Source organism: Melanerpes formicivorus, unplaced genomic scaffold (genome assembly GCF_026170545.1).
Source record: "Melanerpes formicivorus ecotype bairdi unplaced genomic scaffold, bMelFor1.0.p_v2 SCAF_4, whole genome shotgun sequence".
In the NCBI taxonomy this organism is placed as follows: Eukaryota; Metazoa; Chordata; class Aves; order Piciformes; family Picidae; genus Melanerpes; species Melanerpes formicivorus.
In genome coordinates, this window is record NW_027142356.1 from 7,044,308 (window position 1) to 7,061,242 (window position 16,935).

Consider the following 16,935-nt stretch of genomic DNA (forward strand, 5'->3'; position numbering starts at 1 on the left):
AGGTGCGCTGCCTTCCTTCCCTCCAAAACTTTCTAGGGGTGAACCAACAAGCAGCGCTTGGCTGCCACCACAGGTCGCGCCTGACCCCACAGAAGTGCCAAGAACGTCGCAGTGGGCCAAGCAAAGCGGCCAAGGACGGGACTGTTCTGGTGGCCGTCGTAGTTCCCCCGAGATAAAACGGCTTCCTCCAGGCGGGAGGGCCTGTCCCTGGGAGAGCGATTTCATCGCCAGCAGGGCGGGTGGCGGAAGACATTTGCTGGGCTTCGCGCTGCCCCCCCGCGCTCCGCCGTGGTCTCTCCTCGCCCACCTGGGGTGGGCTTGTCCTCAACCGTGCTGCTCGGAGCTGTACCAGCCCCCTTCTTCCCGCTCGCTCTGTGCCCCGTGCAGCCTCTCGAGCTGCCGGAGCGTCAGCGGGAATTTCCAGCCAGGAAGTGCGGCGGGCCGGGGGCGGGGGCGGAGGCTACGCTAGGCGGCGGCCGTGCAGGCCGGTGCCTCTCGGCTGCCCTCGCCAGCGGGCCCGCGGTGGGGCGGGAGGAGGGAGGAAGGGGGAAAGTCCGCGCGGAGCCAGGGCGCGGGCGGCGCCGGCGGCGTCACGCCGGTTACATGGCGCGGCGCTGAGGGACGCGCGGCCAGGACCTGCCAGCGGCAGACGACGACGACAACAACGAGGAGGCTCTGCCAACCGTGCCCTGCCCCAGGTGAGCCCCAGGCAGCCCCTGACCCGCCGCTCGCTGTCTTCTTTCTTCCCTGCCCTCGGCGCCCGTTTGCCGCTGGCTGTGTTTCCTACGTCCCGCACCGCTGCGGCTCCATGTGGGGCGAGACCGGAGCCTGAGCGGGAAGCTTGGGTTGAGCTGAGCTGGGCCGGGCCGGGCCGAGGGGAAAGCGCAGTAGTGAACACGGACAGGTTTGCTGACGGCAAGCGTGTCCCCCGGGCCAGCCCCACGCGTGTGACCTCGGCCCGGGCGTCACCTTCCCGCCGAAACGCCGGAGTCAGTTGCTGCGGGGTTTGCCTGCGCTCGCCGGGACGGCTGCAGCGAGCAAGGGAAGAAGGCGAGCGACTGGGGCCGTGTGGGGGGGCTGTGGGCCTTGCCGGTGCCTTGCCGGTGCCTGCCTTCCTGGCCGGGGTGACCCGAGGAGGCGGGAACTCCCTCCTCCCCGCTGCGGAGTTTCTGAAAAGGGCGATTGCCGGCTCGTTTTTCTTGCTGGTGCGGGGCTGAAAAAGTGCGGTGTGTTAGTGCACGAGCCGCCTCACGTTTCCGGATTTATCTGCGTTTTAAGCAGGCTTCTTTGCCGATGTGTTCTAAGAGCCTGCCTAGCTAGGGAGGGATGTCAGTGACGAACCATAAAGCAAGTGGAAAAAAACCCAAACCAAAACAACAAACCAACTTGGTAGCCCATCTTCTGCCGACTGCGTCGTAGGTGCTTGTAGGCAAAGGGGGTGCTGAGGTGCTGCTTTGTACGCTTTTGGTTTCAAAGGTGACATATGTGTTTACGCTGTGCAGTCGCCGGCTGGCCTAGAAGAGGCAGGCGGTTACCCTGCAAATAAAGGTTTGCTAGTGGCAGCTTGCGGTGCCCTTGTCTTCAGTGGGGCTTGTTAGGCGTCACAAATGGCATAAATAAAGCCTTCTTTCACAGATAGTAAATAGCGGGTTTTTTAAAAGCAGTTAAGTAGTAAGTGATGGAACTGAAAAGGTCTCACCTTGACAAGGAGTATTATTATAATGACTGTTTGGGTACATTTGATCTTAAAAATCAGACTATTCAGCTTTTCACCATCACTTTTATTATTTTTTTCACCTTTTGACGTGTCTCTGGTAGCTTTGATAAAGAGGCAATGTGGACTTCTTTATGTAAAGATAAAACGGAGTTTTGTTTCTGAACTGTAATGTAGGTGGCCGTTATCATAATGCAATGTACTGCTGTGTAATTTCATTCAAATGAGTAAATATGAGTGCCTGTAAGCATTTGCAGGCTAAGGCGTTGTAGCCAAGGGATCATCTGTTGCATTTCAACTTCCTGTTTTGAAATGCTCGAAAAATCTTTGTTAAAGAATAACATTTTAAAGGAAATAGAGATTCATATATTTTAAAAATGATTTTAAAGTGCTGGTCACATTTGACATGCTTTGCACTTCAGAAGTCCTCTCTTCATTTATAGTACTAAACTTCTTTGTGAGCACAAAGTGTGTGAATTCTCTGCCATATCACCTTGTGCCTCTGCCCTATCACAGCCTTGTGCTGTGAAGTGCTGCATTGCCACTGTCAAGCTGACAGAACAGGGTTAAAGATCTATCACTCTAGGTTTATTGACATCCAGGATCTCTGTGCTATGTCCTGTGAAGTATCAACTTTTCAAAGAGTATTTTAGTCAAAGCATTTTTCATATTTTAAAAGAGAACATAGGAAATTCCTGTTATAGGAAAGCATTAGCCAGGACGTCATTCTAAGACGTCATCCTGTCTAGTGTTTTGTAACCTGCAGAAATTAATACAGTTTAATTGAGAAAACGAAAGAGGAAAAAAGCAGTCTGTAATCTCCAGAGGCAGATTCTCTGTTTTATAAACTTCCCTGGCTCAAGAGTTTAACTGACAGTTATGCTGAAATATTATTGTCAGGATCTGCTGCAGAGTGTGGAGATTTCAAAGAACTTTAGTGAGGCAATAGCACAAGATCTATTAAATAATCTGAAGTATTAAACAGAAGGGGGGAGAAGTCTTTTTCTTCCTGCCCGTTGTCTCCTTTTAAAGACAGAAATGTCAATCAGTGGTAGACTCTGCTAAAAATGAGATTACTTTCTCATAGAAGTAATAAATACACTTTGAGTAGAGTTAAGGTTGTAAGGCAGAATGGTTTGAATCACCTTATGTGTGTTTCTTAATGATAATGTTGTAGCAGGTAAATTTCATACCTGTATTCACTTAGTTCAGTCAGCACCTTGGTAATGTTTTTGCAGTGTGTATTTTGAAGTCAGGAAAGTTTGTTGGAGCAAAAGAGTGTTTTGGGAGAAACACTAAGGAAATCATGGGAGAGAGTGAGGTGAAAAGCAAAACAATGATTGAAAACCAGCAGATTTTCCTCTGTTGCTATGTGTTTGACTCTTTAAATCAGTTTTAATAATACTGAAGTGTACTTTTTTTGCATTGGGGTGGCACAATGTGAATTCAGTAATGGATACCTGCAAACAAATATCACTCTGGTAAATTTGCTAGATTGATTATTTTTTTATATATATATATATATAAATTAGTTTTCATTAAAACAATTCTCCTTCTTGTCATCCTCACCTTTTCCCCAAAATCTTTCCATGACATTGTCTCATGAATGAACTCCTAAAATAAGTGCTGTTAGGAGTTCATGTTTCTGTGCTTGTCATTGGTGAGTCTGGAATGACAGGAACCAAATTTGAAGGCATATGAGTCTTCACTATCAAGAATGTCCAACGTTGACTAGAAGGTTCAAGTCTCTCTCAGCAGTTAAATGCTTGCAAAGCTATTGTTTTGTAGTTGGAAAGATAAGATATATACTATATATATATTTTTTTTCTTTTTTGCCAACTTAGAGGTGACTTTGTGGTGTACCTAGTGATAAGAAAACTCTACAGCCTGTGGAGAGTCTGGTCAATTACTCTGTTTTCATAGATTGGTTCAAAATGTACCTGTTGAAATTTCAGCCTTTGGTGCTGTAAATGTATACCAACTCTAAATTCAGAAGTGTTAGTCTTAAAGAAAATTGCTGCTCATTTTCCTAAGCAAGTAATGCAAACTCTTAAAGTGTTTTATTTCCAACATGTCGGTAGCTTTTCTTTGGTTTTTGGACACAAAATAACACCACCTCTATAAAACAGAGGAGAGAATGTGTCAGGCAAGTAACTAAAAAGAAATTCCTGGTCTTGGTCACTTTTAGTTCTGACATAGGTATTTTAGAAGTGGAAGTTGTTTTTGATGTCCTTTAATGTTTTATGAAGGTCTACATTGATAATTATGGCTATCATTAACTGTGCCCTTAAGTCAGTCAGGCACTAAGTTGTCATCTAATTTTGAGCATAAAAATAATTCAGTGAGTCTTCATCAGGGATTCCATTTAAACATACATATTTTATTGATGCTTGTGGACTGTTTCAGAACTAAAACCTTAAAAGATTTTTTTCCAAATTATTCTAGCCTTAAGGTAAAATCCTTTGTTTTGGTGGAACTGACAAACTCTGACTGGGAAGGAAGCTGCTATTGCTACTACAAGGCTTTTTCCCCCTCCTGCTTTTCAACTTCTATGTTATTTTGAAAAGCAGTGCCAGGTATTAGTTTTGGTGTGGGTTTTTTTTTCTTTCTTAATCTTCTTCATTCAAAATACAGCATTAGCTAAGCTGGAATATCTCTGTATTTGATTGCATCCTCCAAGCAAACTAGACTGCTATCAACCCAATCAAGAACCAAGTAGGTCTTGAGTTGTATGATGCTGGGGCTTGTGGTTGTTTTGTTCCTTTTAAAGATCATGTTTCTCTCCATTTAAACATGGACAGATTTTACACACAAATGAACTAAACCCGAAGAGATCAGATGTTGTTTGGATCTCATTAGTTTAGTCTAGGTGGGTTTTGTTGTGTCATAGCTTATTGTAAAAACATAAGTCTTTTAGATTTAAAACCTAGGTGCTGTACTCAGTTGTACCTGCTTGGTTCTATGTACTGGTGTTACTTAACTGACTGTTCTGCCATGTTACATTTGAGTGGCTGTTGGAAACTAAAAGGACAATGAGAATCCCATAGCTCACTGCTGTGATGGCAGTGGCAAGAGCCCTTGCTGTTTTCTGAGCCCCCTTCTGGCACTGTTGCTCATGAAATGATGGATAGTGTCTTCAGTAAGATGCCAGAACCTGGATGAAAGTATTTGGTGATAAAGCAAAAAACTTATATGAACTGGACTTGTGAAATCTCGGGTTTGGTTGTGATTTGGCCTCTTAGAAACGCTTTCTTTCCCTTGCTTTCCTAAAAGGAAAGAAAGGGTTTGTTGTTTAATATTGGCAATTCATTTCACTTAAGGCTTACCAAATGGGTATCCATGGCTTTTTAAGCTTAAAATTTTATTCTGATGAGCAGCTTTGTGTGAACTAGAAGCACTTCTAAAGCACATTTGGCAATTCTTCAGGAAAAAAGTGACAGTGTTTTGAGAGGATACTCAGGTTAGTTCAAGTAAAATTTCTACCCCAGGTGGCTGAATACTGTATAGTTACTATAGTTGTTTTTGCTGTGTTGAACCTCAGTAATTTTACATATCCTTAGCATTACACATACACCAGAGTATGTTTGCCATATATTTGAATGCTGTTTGCTACTTCGGTTTAAGTTGCTTTGAATGTGTTTTAACCAAAACATTCTGACTTTTTTCTAACACTATCCTGGCAAACCAGTTTGCATGTTTATGGCATCTTAGTGTTTCCTCTCGTCATATTCATTCACTACTTTGACTTTTGAGAAAAGAATAAAAGAAAAATTCTGTTTATGAAGATACCAAATAAAGCAGGTAGTCCAGCTACTCATCACCAAGTGAGTTTCCTCATGTTATGAATTTTTCTTCAGATGTGGCTGTTAGCTGCTGTAATAAGTTTGAGTCCAGATTTCCTGCACCCAGCAATTCCAATTCAGAGCATCACACTTATGAAATAGCTTTAATATTTGTGATTGGTTTAATTTCCTAAGTGCTTTGTAGTTTGTACACTGTTGTGCAACAATACATCTGCTCATGGCCTGAAAATATGAGAAAATTTTAGCTTAAAACAGTTGTGTTGGGTTTTTATTTAATTAAAAAAATACACAGCCAAATCTCCCGGGTCCCATCCAACAGGAAATAATAAGCAGGCTTAATTAATAACAAGAGGAGGCAATTTGTGTTGTTACATTAGAAAAACAAACAGTGTCATTGGGGTTTGTGTAGAGTTGGTGCAGCTGCAGCAGTCCACGGATAAGACCTTTTCTCACTTGTACACTGAGAAACTATACTCAGATCTTTACTCAGAGATTACATGTCTTTGTAGTTGGCTGAAGGAAAGTAAAAATAGGTTTTCCATATGCTGCTTTTCTGGAAATTGAACATGATTGAGTTTTATACAGAGAATAGTTTCCTTAAAACAAGCCTGTTACATCATGAGATACAGTAGTCACAAATGGGAGAAGAAATCCTAGTAAACGTTTTGAAATTTGCCCTTCAATGTTACATTTTCAGTTTGTTTCATTACTGAGTTAAAACCCTTTAAAACAAAAAAAAAAACCTCTAGTTGATGGGGCTCCTTGTCAATTTGAGCGACTTGGTAATCACATGGCTTTTAAAATGCTTGTTCTTTTCCTGTTTGTGCTAAAGAGATCTCTGCCAATAATGTGAGTGGAAGTGCATGATCTTTCCTTGATGTTTTGGTTCTGTTTACTTTGTATGTTTCAGAATACTGTAGTTGTTTATCACTCTTATTTTGAACGATCCTGGGATTAGCTGTCAGTAGCACTTATTTTTCTTTTCCTGTTTGAAAAGAAAAGCATGTGTGTAAGTGTATATATAGCTTGTGTTTTCCCAGTTTTTCCAGATTCTCCATCAAGACAGTGTTCATCCAAACAAATATTTGGTCCAGTTTTAACCTTTGCCTTTGGACTTCAGAAACAGTACAGTTTATGAAAATGGATGCAATCAAAATGAGCACTTGAGAACAATGTAAATAAAATAACCATTGATTAAAACCTTTTCTGTGTTAAGATTTTGCATGTTTAGTATTTGGCAGGGGTGTGTGCCTCTTTCCCCCCTCCCTCTCCAGAAAAAATTTCTTCTGTAGCTCATTCATTAATGACAGCAGCAATGGAAGTACAAGGTAGCTAACAGCTGTTAAGAGGTTAATTGTGTAGACCTGCTTTAAGCAGGTTTGGACAATATGCCTTCAAGATGCCAGCAACTGTTTGGAATCCTGCCTGTACAATGTTTCCACTGTTGTTACTTTTCTTTTAGCCAAACTGAGATTTGTTCTTCCTGAGTATCCTTTAATTAATAATAAATTAAAGTAGTTAGAAGGACACGCACAGCTTAAACTAAAGGTTGCCCATGTAACTGCTATAGGTTCATGACCCAACTTGTGTGTGTCCTGTGAAGCGTCAGAAGACCTGAGCTTGTGTATATGTATCACCTGCTGTTTTGTGCAGAGGTAGAAAACGGAAGTTCTCAGACTTCCTCCCTCCCCCCCTCCCCCCCAGCCTCTCTAAGAATATGTTCTGTAACAAAGATTTTTTTTGCTCTGGGGCTGTGCTCCTGGTGCTTTGGGAAAAATAAGTAGGTTACAAAGGAAATGGAGGGCTGGATGAGGTTGAGAGAAGGTGGCCAAATATAAGGTGAAAAGGCCAGGCATTAAAAAGAATGAGCAGCACCTTGACTTTGAAGGCACTCCAATGATAAAGGCTTGAGACTAAACATCTTGGACAAGAATCTTCTCTTCTGTCAGAGCAGCCCTCTGTCCTCTTGCCAAAATTTCAGCAGCTCTTGTCCTGCTTCCAGCCCTGACCTAGTAACTAAGAGCATCTATTGCACAATACATTTCCCAGCATCTCCATTTGGGAAATGCTGATCTCTAAAACAATTGTCTCTGTATGGATACAATTTATGTTCTGCAAAGGATGGAAGGGTGAGGCTCAAGGATAGATAGTTGCCATGAAAAGTAGTAAACCAAGTAAATACCAAGTAAAACACATTATAGGGTGTAGAGTACAGCAGTTATTGTTCCTCTGTCAGTATTTCATTGCTGCTACAGGATTTAAGAGAGCTTGATGCCATTTCTAAAAGCATAGTTCTCTGTAATCATATGGCAAAAATACACTGAAATAAAACACAAATATCTTTGCTCCTCTTTCATCCTTATGCCTCTCTGTTTTAATAAGCAAAATGAACAGACTAAGAGAATAATCACAGTGAATGGCATTACTTTCATTCTGTGTCCAGTTACAGGAGTTTGTTTTTAATAGGTGAATTCCACTGAAAGCCAAGTTAAGAAAAACACACTCCACTAGAAAACTTACATGAAGAACTGTGCTTTCAGTATATCAAGTTAGCTGAACTATAGTAGTGTAGTAGTGGAGTTTCTTATCTTGAAGCTTGCTTTCTGAATCCCAGCCTTGAAAGATGAGAACAGGTTGATATAAAATGTCTCATACAGACAGAGCTGCATGTTCTTCAACACAGAATCTTATTTAAACCATCAGACTAATTCCAATTCACTCTGGGTAATAAAGATATTGTCAGTATACCTTTTATAGGATATGGCTTAATTTCCATCATGTTAAACTGATCTGTTCTATCAGCAAGCTTTCCATCAAATATTAATCTGTACTTAACTCGGGCTTCTTACTGAACTAATTAAAAAAGAGCAGACAAATTTTAGAAAATATGAGTTGATTCTCTGTACTTTGAAACACAATAATCTGCAGTTAACCTGATGCTAGTCTTTTGCATTCATTTTCTGAGGCATCTTGTCATGTCAATTTTATGCTTTTATTTTGTTCAGTTGGCTCAAAGTACAGAAAGAGACGAGTAACTGACAGGAGTTTCCACTTGGCATCACCCTCTTTTACTATGAGGTAGATCTTTGTGGGATAGAAAAGTTAGTGATACTCTCCCAATTGACTTTTTTTTTTTTTTAAAGCATTTAAAATCAAAGAATGTAGATTAAAAGTAGAACCCTGCTTACACCATGTCTCTTTGAAGGTCTGGGAAAGGAAGTCTATGTCATGTTTTGTTTTTTTTCCCTCTAGTCCTATATGAAATGTTAATTTAATCAGTAAGCACACTGGAGCATTTAAAAACATGATTAAATAGACTTGAGCTTCTGAAGATCAATGTTTTGGTGGAGTTGGGGGGGAGGGTGGGGGTGAAATTGTCCGACTACTCAGGCTAGTATTCACATTATTTTATTTCCTGCTTGGAGGGATAAGAAATCTGCCTAATTTATTAGTATGTATGCTCTTCAGATTCTTTCTTAGGCCAGTGTGAGAATAAAGCTAGAAAGAAATAAATGGAAGTCTTTTTTTAAAAGGCATGTAGCTGCTGGATGAGAGTGTTGTCAGAAGTCACTGGATTATTAGTACCTGAATCAAACATTACAGCTGGGTTCCTCCTAGGTGACAACACTTGTGTTGAGTTGTTGCTTGTCTGTAGAAGGATAACAGGAAGAAGTCCCCTTGCCTGTTTGTAGGTATTGGCTTGGATACTGCTATCCAAGAGGAAAATGGTTTACGTTATTTTTAGAATTCCATCTGACAAGTTGAAGTACAACAACAGAAGTAAAGATCTGGACTCAGAAAAAAATTAAGGGACTGAAAAAAAAATGCTTGGAGAAACCTTTCTTTGTTTTCAGAAGGTAGTTAGGTACAGTGGATAGTAGAAAACAGCAGGACAGAGATCTGAAATCAAAGGATCAAGATAACATAAATCAGGATTCTTGTTCCAGGATGAGAGCATTCCTACATTAATTACGTTGTTTCCATTTACAATGCATGATCCTTTAGAGGGTTTGAAACAATTCCTTACTCAGAACACAATAAATGAACTCGAGTTCTCCCAGCTGTGTCTACTTGTACCTGGTATTTGGTTACTAAGGAGTAGTGCTGTAACTGCCATTATGTTTGCTTGGTTGGCTGGTGCAACCCCATCATCTTTCATATATGTGTGTGTGTCTGTACCTTCCTAGTTTATTTTTTTTTTTCTCCTTTTTAAAACCTTTTTCACAGTGGCAACTGACCCTGTGGAGAGAGAAGGGAAATGCTACATGCGTACATGTAAGCACACTCCAGCACACTTGCAGTCTTTCAGCTGGCATGGCTGTGTGGTTTTGGACAAGTTCAACTGGATTTGGTGTTTTCCTGTTGTGCTATTAGCTAAAAGATATTCCTTCACTTTCAAATTTTCACACTAAAAAAATCCTGTAAGCTAAAATACTTTGTTTCCTATGCCCCATTATCTTAAAGACTCCAGACATCTCCAGTGTGGAGACTGTCACGGATGATTGTGACCTGGGGTTGGAGGGGGGACTTTTTTTTACTGTTGATGTAAGTCTGCAGTACAGTTTGTGGGAATCAGAGGTTATGTGGGAAGCAGGCATGTGTGGTAACACAAACTTCCATAAAACACTAATAATTCCAGTCATCCTCAAATGAGAGAGACGTGGCTTTGACTTGACTTCTCTAAGATGCATACAGCAGGAAATACAGCTTGGACAAAACCAGTATCTGCCCCAAAATATGACTCATGTAAGGAGAGAATGAACAAAGCTACTCGTGGTAGATGCTAATCTTACCACTTAATGCATGTAGAAAAGGTGCTTAGAAACTCAAGCAATAAGGGAAGAGGCCAATTAAAAGTAATACAATTAATGCTAGGGTCTTGTTTTACGCAAGTGTCTTTCTGATGTTTTAATTGTGTTACTGACTCCCTGGTTTTGTCCCGGTTTTCTTGTAAGAGGAGGATGCTTGGGGATTTGTTAACTAAATAAATGCTAAGGAAACAGTTTTGCAGGAAGGGCTTCTGGTTTGTCATTGGTTTGGCTTTGAAACAGAACAAAACATATAGTGAAAGGGAGCGTGTTTTCAGTCTGGGTTAATTTTTGTCTAGCCTCTGAACAGGTAATCGAGTGTCAGTTTACATACACAAAGCATATGTTTGCACATCTAAAGCATCGTGTGTTTGTAATGAACTGGCTTGGCACTCCAGACAGAAAGAGTGCTTTTAACCTCTCCCACAAATACTGCAGGTGACTGTAGAACACAAAAGATCTCAAGTAAGAGACGTCTGTACTGGTGTGAGAGAGTTGGTGTTTAATACCTGGTTAGAAACTCATTAGTACAGACCCACAGCAACTGGTTGGTATGTGGGTAATAAGCTTGCTTCTGAGTGTAACATTCATCTTTAGTGACTCCTGGTTTGGTCTTGTGACATTGTTCATTGCATCAGCCGAATAGCCAGAAGTGACCAATTTGATTACATGAAATCAAAGGGCTGATTCAGAGATACATAGGTTTTATTTCTGTATAGGTTCTAATTTTTATACTTTGTACTAATTTTGGCACTTTAATTGAAAAGTTTTCAGTAATTCTGTCTCTGTGGTATTTTTCCACTTGGTTGAAGTCATAGATTTTAGAGCTGCAAATGTGTCCAAGATGTGTAGCAGGTGTGACACATGCCCTTCTTCCACAGAGCTCTGCTGGAGTGAGGGTGATGCAGTCTGAGAAGCTAGAAAGATGATAGAACATGCTGCTGAACCTGTCCTCTTGGGCTTACAGTAAAAGCTGTGAGATGCTTTGTCTGAAAGTTTTGCAAAGAAGAATGGACAGATGCAATTCAGAGTCAGGTTTTTTTAATTATTCTGAACAAGTTTTTTTTTCCAAACAAGGGTGAACTTTGTTGAGAAGGTTGGACTAAATGTTCTCCCTTCCAGCCCCTGGCATTCTGTGATACACCATATTATCTGGGTACATTAGGAGTTTTGGAACACAGTTTTGTGTATGGCTCATGAAATAGCAAGTGATTAAATATGAGAGATCAGAAAACGAGGCTTTTATGAGCAGGTTTTGCTCTGTTTATGCAGAAGTCTGGCATTTTGCACTCAGTTACCTAATTGGTGTGCATCAGCAGGGTGGGTGTATTTTCTGACACTTCTTAAAAAATGTTGGCTGTTGAGATCTTCAGATTCTTTTCTGTAATATCTCACCTTTAGCTGGGAAGTGTTTGCCAAAAACTGAATTACAGTGATTCCGTGATTCCAGTAACTTGTCCATTGGTTATATTCTTCCTATGGAATTGAATGTCAAATAGAAACATCTTGGTAAAGTTTATGTGCTGAAGGTTTTGTTATACCTTGTATGTTGACTTTTTTCCCCCATAAAGATTGATAATAACAATAACAGTGTTGAAAATAATGCTTTGCAGAATGTGCCTGTGAGATAATGTCATTGACTGGCACTTTTTATATTGTTGACATCCCAATGTGTTAGTAATGAAGTGCAGCATGGGTGACTGTGGCTGCTTGTTACATCTGTTACTCAATTTTGGCCAAAATGCTATGACTGGGTATTTGATATTTGCTTAAATATTACAAATAAATATTGTCCAGTAAACATTTCTCTCTAAAATGGAATTGCAAACAGGTGACCACTTCTATTTTCTACTTTGAAAAATACTTTTATCATCATGGACCTCTTTTTCTTGGAAATCATCTGTCTTCAGTGTCTCATTCCACCATTTCAAATTTTCTTTCATTTTCTGTTTGTCTGGGATGGATGGCTATTATGTTTTCTTTGGAGCTTGTTAAGAAGATGAGTTGAGCCTCCATCAAAGTGAAGTACCCAAGTACTTCCAATTTTTAAGTATTCCAGGTTTTGGTTGGTTTTTTTGTATCTGCCTTTTTTATTCCTGTAGAAGCTACACAGTGACTCAGTTTTTCTTTACTGGTTTACTGGTTGCCTGTCACTCTTTCATTGAGCAGTAGGTTTTCACAAGTCACTTTGCTGGGAAACGTGCCTCATCTTTATTGTGGTGGCATATGAGGGCCAGTGACATGTTTCTGTCTACTTTTAGTTATCAACCACATTTAAAGGGTCTGCTTGCATGCAGACATGAGTCTCTTGAAATAGTCACTGTAGTTAGTTTCCCTTGGAGAGCCCTTTTTTAGTAAGACATAAGTAAAATTGCAATGCTTTCAATAACATCCAGATGAAAGGAAATCAGGCCAGTTTTTTATAACAGTCCACATAAATTCCTAAGAAAATTTCCAAGCCCTGCTACTGGCTCCAGTAAAACTAAGCCAGGATAAACTTTCCTATTGTTGCACATTACATATAGACATGTGAGAGAGGATTAGGTATGTTCTACATCCATAATTGCTGTTGTTAGCAGTGAGTCGCTGTGGGTAGCAACCATTTGTGGACCTCTGGAAATAAAGCTGTCCAGAATTACTCAATGTTTGACTCCTGGTTTTATGTAAATAAAAACTGTGGCATTTTCATGCTTGGACATCTTTATCTTGCATTTAGCAATACTTTACAAAAAAGCCATTAGGGTTCATTCATGAATGCTCAGAAGTCTTCTTATTGTATAAAAATGCAATGTTCTGTGCATGCAAAACTCTGACAGTTGTTTTGCCTAAACTCTAACAGCAGAATAGTCAGAACAAAGGCAGGAACAAATTAATTGCTGATTTTAATAAATTATAACATCAAGACTTTGAATGCAATTTTTGGTTGTTTGGGAGCAGACACTAAAAAAAAAAATCTTAGCTGTAACCTGTCCTGTCCTTATCTTACCCCTTAGAAACACTAAGGAATTTTAAGAGTATTTTAGAAAGCATCATTACAAGTAAAATAAGAGTGGTCTAAGATGGTCTTGTAGCTTAAATATATTTCAAGTTTTCTTTTGCTGTACATTTAAAAAAAAATAAAAAGAGTTTTGATCATTATGTTTTTGTGTTTCAGGACTTAAAATGGCAGGAGAAGACTCCTATATTATGGGTGTGCCTGATCCCCAAGTAAGTGGATTTGTGTATCTTCAGTATCCCATTATTCTCTCTTAGCTCTCTGTTTTGACTTCCTCTCACACTGGCCTCTCACTTTGTAGGCTTAGCAGCATGGAGATGTAAAAGCATCCTAGCTATTGGCAGAAAATCAGGTTTGGGAAAAATCTAGGGTGTTCTTTTCTTCTCTAAGATGTTTTTTATGTGATCTGCAAAGTGCCTTGCCACTGGTGAAATGGCAGAGAAGAAAGGAATCTAGGCCTGATGAAAGAAGCTGTTGGAAAAAAATCCTCATTTTTATGCCATCTACCCCTGACACTTGTTCCAAAATGTCTGATGGATGCTTGACTTTATCTCCAAGCAAAGCCCCTTATGCCCTAAAAGGCCCCTTTGTATTACCTTTTGTGACATTTACATTGACGTTGATGACTAAAATATTCCTTCACTCACAGAGGTCAGTAGGCCCAGCTCTTCAAAAGCTCTTCCTTTGAATTGTGAGAATGATGCATGAGTGAAGAACAGATCATTTCTACTCATCTTAATCTCTTTTCTCCTTCATCCTTACCCAACTTTGGAAGCAGATAGGTTTATACCTGACAACAATTACAGGGAGTAAAAACATGTCAGTATTCCAAAAAACCCCAAAGAATTAAACTTTAACCTGGGTACACTGTTTTCTTGCATTAAAGCTTGTAAGTGTATTTACATAAAGAATGTAGTCTGGTGAGGTTTTAATCACAGAAGTGGAAATGAAAACTCACAGGTTCTCAGTAAGGCCTTGGGCATGACATCTAGGGTCAGATTTTCAGAATTTACTCTAAGCTCCTTTCAATATATAGCTGTTAGTGCATGTAAGCAAAGTGTGTACTTAAAAACTGTGCTGAGCTCATGATACTGCTGGACCTTGGTCAGTACTATGGGCTTTGCTTTTACTTTTTGCCAGCAAAATTAAAGTAATTATAAAATGTTTGCATACTGCTGCAAAGTGTTTGTAGTCCCAATATTTGCAGAGAATTTTCACATTCTTTGCTGATAGATGTTTTATGAAGTAATGCCTATATGTAGTAATAAAGTGTGTGTTTTCTTTCAATATAGATGTTTGCAATGGATCAGCTCATAGGAATGAACACATTATTTAATAACACAAATTACATCCCTTCAGACATACCACTACGAACAGGTAGGAGGCATTGCTGCTTGCTTGTGCTCTTGCCTTGCTCTTTCTTCCACCTTGTGTTTTTGTGAAGTTCATTTTGTTTGTACTCTTATTTCACAATACTAGATTCCAAAGCTGTCAAATAGACTTTTTATTACACCCTTAGGCATATCTTTATTACCTTCATGAAACTTTCAGCTGTGAGGTGGATCTGATTTTTCTTTTGGCTTGCACAGAAATGCAGTTTCAATTAGTTAAGTGGCTTCAGTGACTGAAGAGCTCTGAGTGACCCCCTTCTTAGAAACTATTTTGTATTTTTTTCCTAAATTTACATCTTCAGTGACCTTCATGTTTCTATTGCCAGTTTGCAGAGTGCAGCATGTACTCTTTTTTTTTTTTCTTCTTTTGAGTGGTGTTTCATTTGCTGTAGTAATTCTTAGGGTGCTTGTTTTTCACTAATAAAATGTAGAGTATATTCAACTTCCTGTATCATTCAAATCTGTCTTTCCTTTTTGGTGACTTCTCTGTTTCCTGTGAAGTGTCAGTCTGGTATTAGAAGTACTTGACAATTTCCTTAATGATAACACTAAGTTGGAAGTTGAGAGTCAAATTTTGCAGCCATCTGCTGAAATTAGGCAAATGGTATTCTGCAAATGCCTGATAGGCAGTTCTTCCAGTGTGGCTCTAAAAGAGGAATGCCAAACAGAAGTGTGTTGTATCTCAGCCAGTATTAGCTGCTCCATCAACCTTGATCTGGTTTTGCTTATCAGATTTCTTGATAAGTGTTCATTCTTGGTTGAATTTAGAATACTATTTCTCCTGCTTTGTTTATTAAAATAGCTGCTACGAAAGGAGAAAGGGAAATAAGTATGTGTGTAGCTGTAAAGGTTTTTTTTCTCAATATATATCTCAAATAATATTTCTTCACTAGAGCTATTAATGTCTTTTAACATGACAGCTTTCTGTTGTTGATCTGTTTTGAGTATTGTTCCAGGATGTAGCTGATACCTTCTGTACTGTGATTGCTTGCTTTTGTTGAAAAAGCAAATCACTTTTATTTGCAATATGTGATACACTTGACAGCAGTGCGAGTGCGAAGGGTAAAATGAAATAAGCGATCAGCTTTTCACTTCATAGGCAAAATTCCAGCCTAAAGTAACAATAAATGCTGGTTGAAAAAATAAAAATGAAGTCATGCTTACTGTTTCATTTTTTACTGGTTTAAAACATAACCTCAGTTTTCTTGACTGAATGAATAGTAATGAGGAAGGATAGAGAAAGATGTATGGTACCAATAATTTTGCTTCAAGATAAAATGTTCTGGTGAGCAAAGCTCTTGACAAATATGGACAAGCATCCAACAAATTAATGTAATTATTTGTTTTCACTATGTTTTTATTAAGGCAGGCAGAATTGTTCAGTAAGATTCATCTGTGTAGGCTTAAAAGGCTTCTGCATTGTGTACCAAGAGGTTTTTTGTTTTTTTTTCTTTCCATTGTTCTTACAGAATTTCTGTGGAACAAGTAAGGTTCATGGAATTTTGATGTCCCCATTCTCTCTTACATGTATCTTTTAAGCTTACTCTGTACTCCTTATGCCAGATTCATTCCATACAAATTATTCAAATATATAAACTTGATTTTCAAATATCTATGTCCTGTCTCAACTAGAAGATGGCTGCTCTTAAAACCACATGGAGGGGGTCAAGAATTCACTAAGTTCTTCAGTCACAAAAATCCCTCACTTAGATAAGCTGAGCTCTATCTTTAATTTGCAGGTGTTTTAGTGGCACTGCTCTTGTCTACTGCTCCAGTTACAGGTGGCAAGTTTTCTGTGTACAAAATGGGACTTAAAGGACCATGGGTTTGAGGTTATCACAGAGTCTGATGATGCCATCGTGATTTCGTTTCTTGAGCAGTATAATGCTGGCTTAAACAGAAAGAATCAAAGACTTAAGTTGTTCTAGATGATTTGATGTGGTGCGTATGTCTTTCAGTGTCTGCACTCATAAATGCACAATGTCAGACTTACTATGTTGGTAGGCAGGTTTAATATGTAACCTTGGATTGCCATATCATGCCAGAATAGCTGAGTCTACAAATAGCTGGGGAATTTGGGGACTTTCTGGTGATAGATGCCCTGCTGTTCTGTTAATATTTACAGTAATAGTAGGAAACCTTTTGAGATGTCAGGGAAAGGATTTTTCTCAGTGAGGTTGTCAGTGTTCAAGTAGCTTTGCTTGCTTTTTCTTTCTCATGTATG

The 16,935-nt window shown here is 39.5% G+C and overlaps 1 protein-coding gene across 2 annotated transcripts in view; it reads left to right on the forward strand.

The window, feature by feature from the left end:
- The first annotated feature begins 504 nt into the window (after positions 1 to 504).
- The window catches only part of NFKB1 (nuclear factor kappa B subunit 1), a 63,264-nt gene continuing 46,833 nt past the window's right edge, over positions 505 to 16,935 (forward strand). Inside the window, exons 1-3 of one of the 2 annotated variants that reach the window (XM_068136829.1) lie at positions 505 to 698; positions 13,480 to 13,532; positions 14,613 to 14,697. In XM_068136829.1, coding sequence (XP_067992930.1) covers positions 13,488 to 13,532; positions 14,613 to 14,697 — 130 coding nt within the window. In that variant the 5' untranslated portion in view covers positions 505 to 698; positions 13,480 to 13,487. The remainder of the gene's footprint in view (positions 699 to 13,479; positions 13,533 to 14,612; positions 14,698 to 16,935) is intronic. The other variant, XM_068136828.1, reaches the window with a different exon arrangement.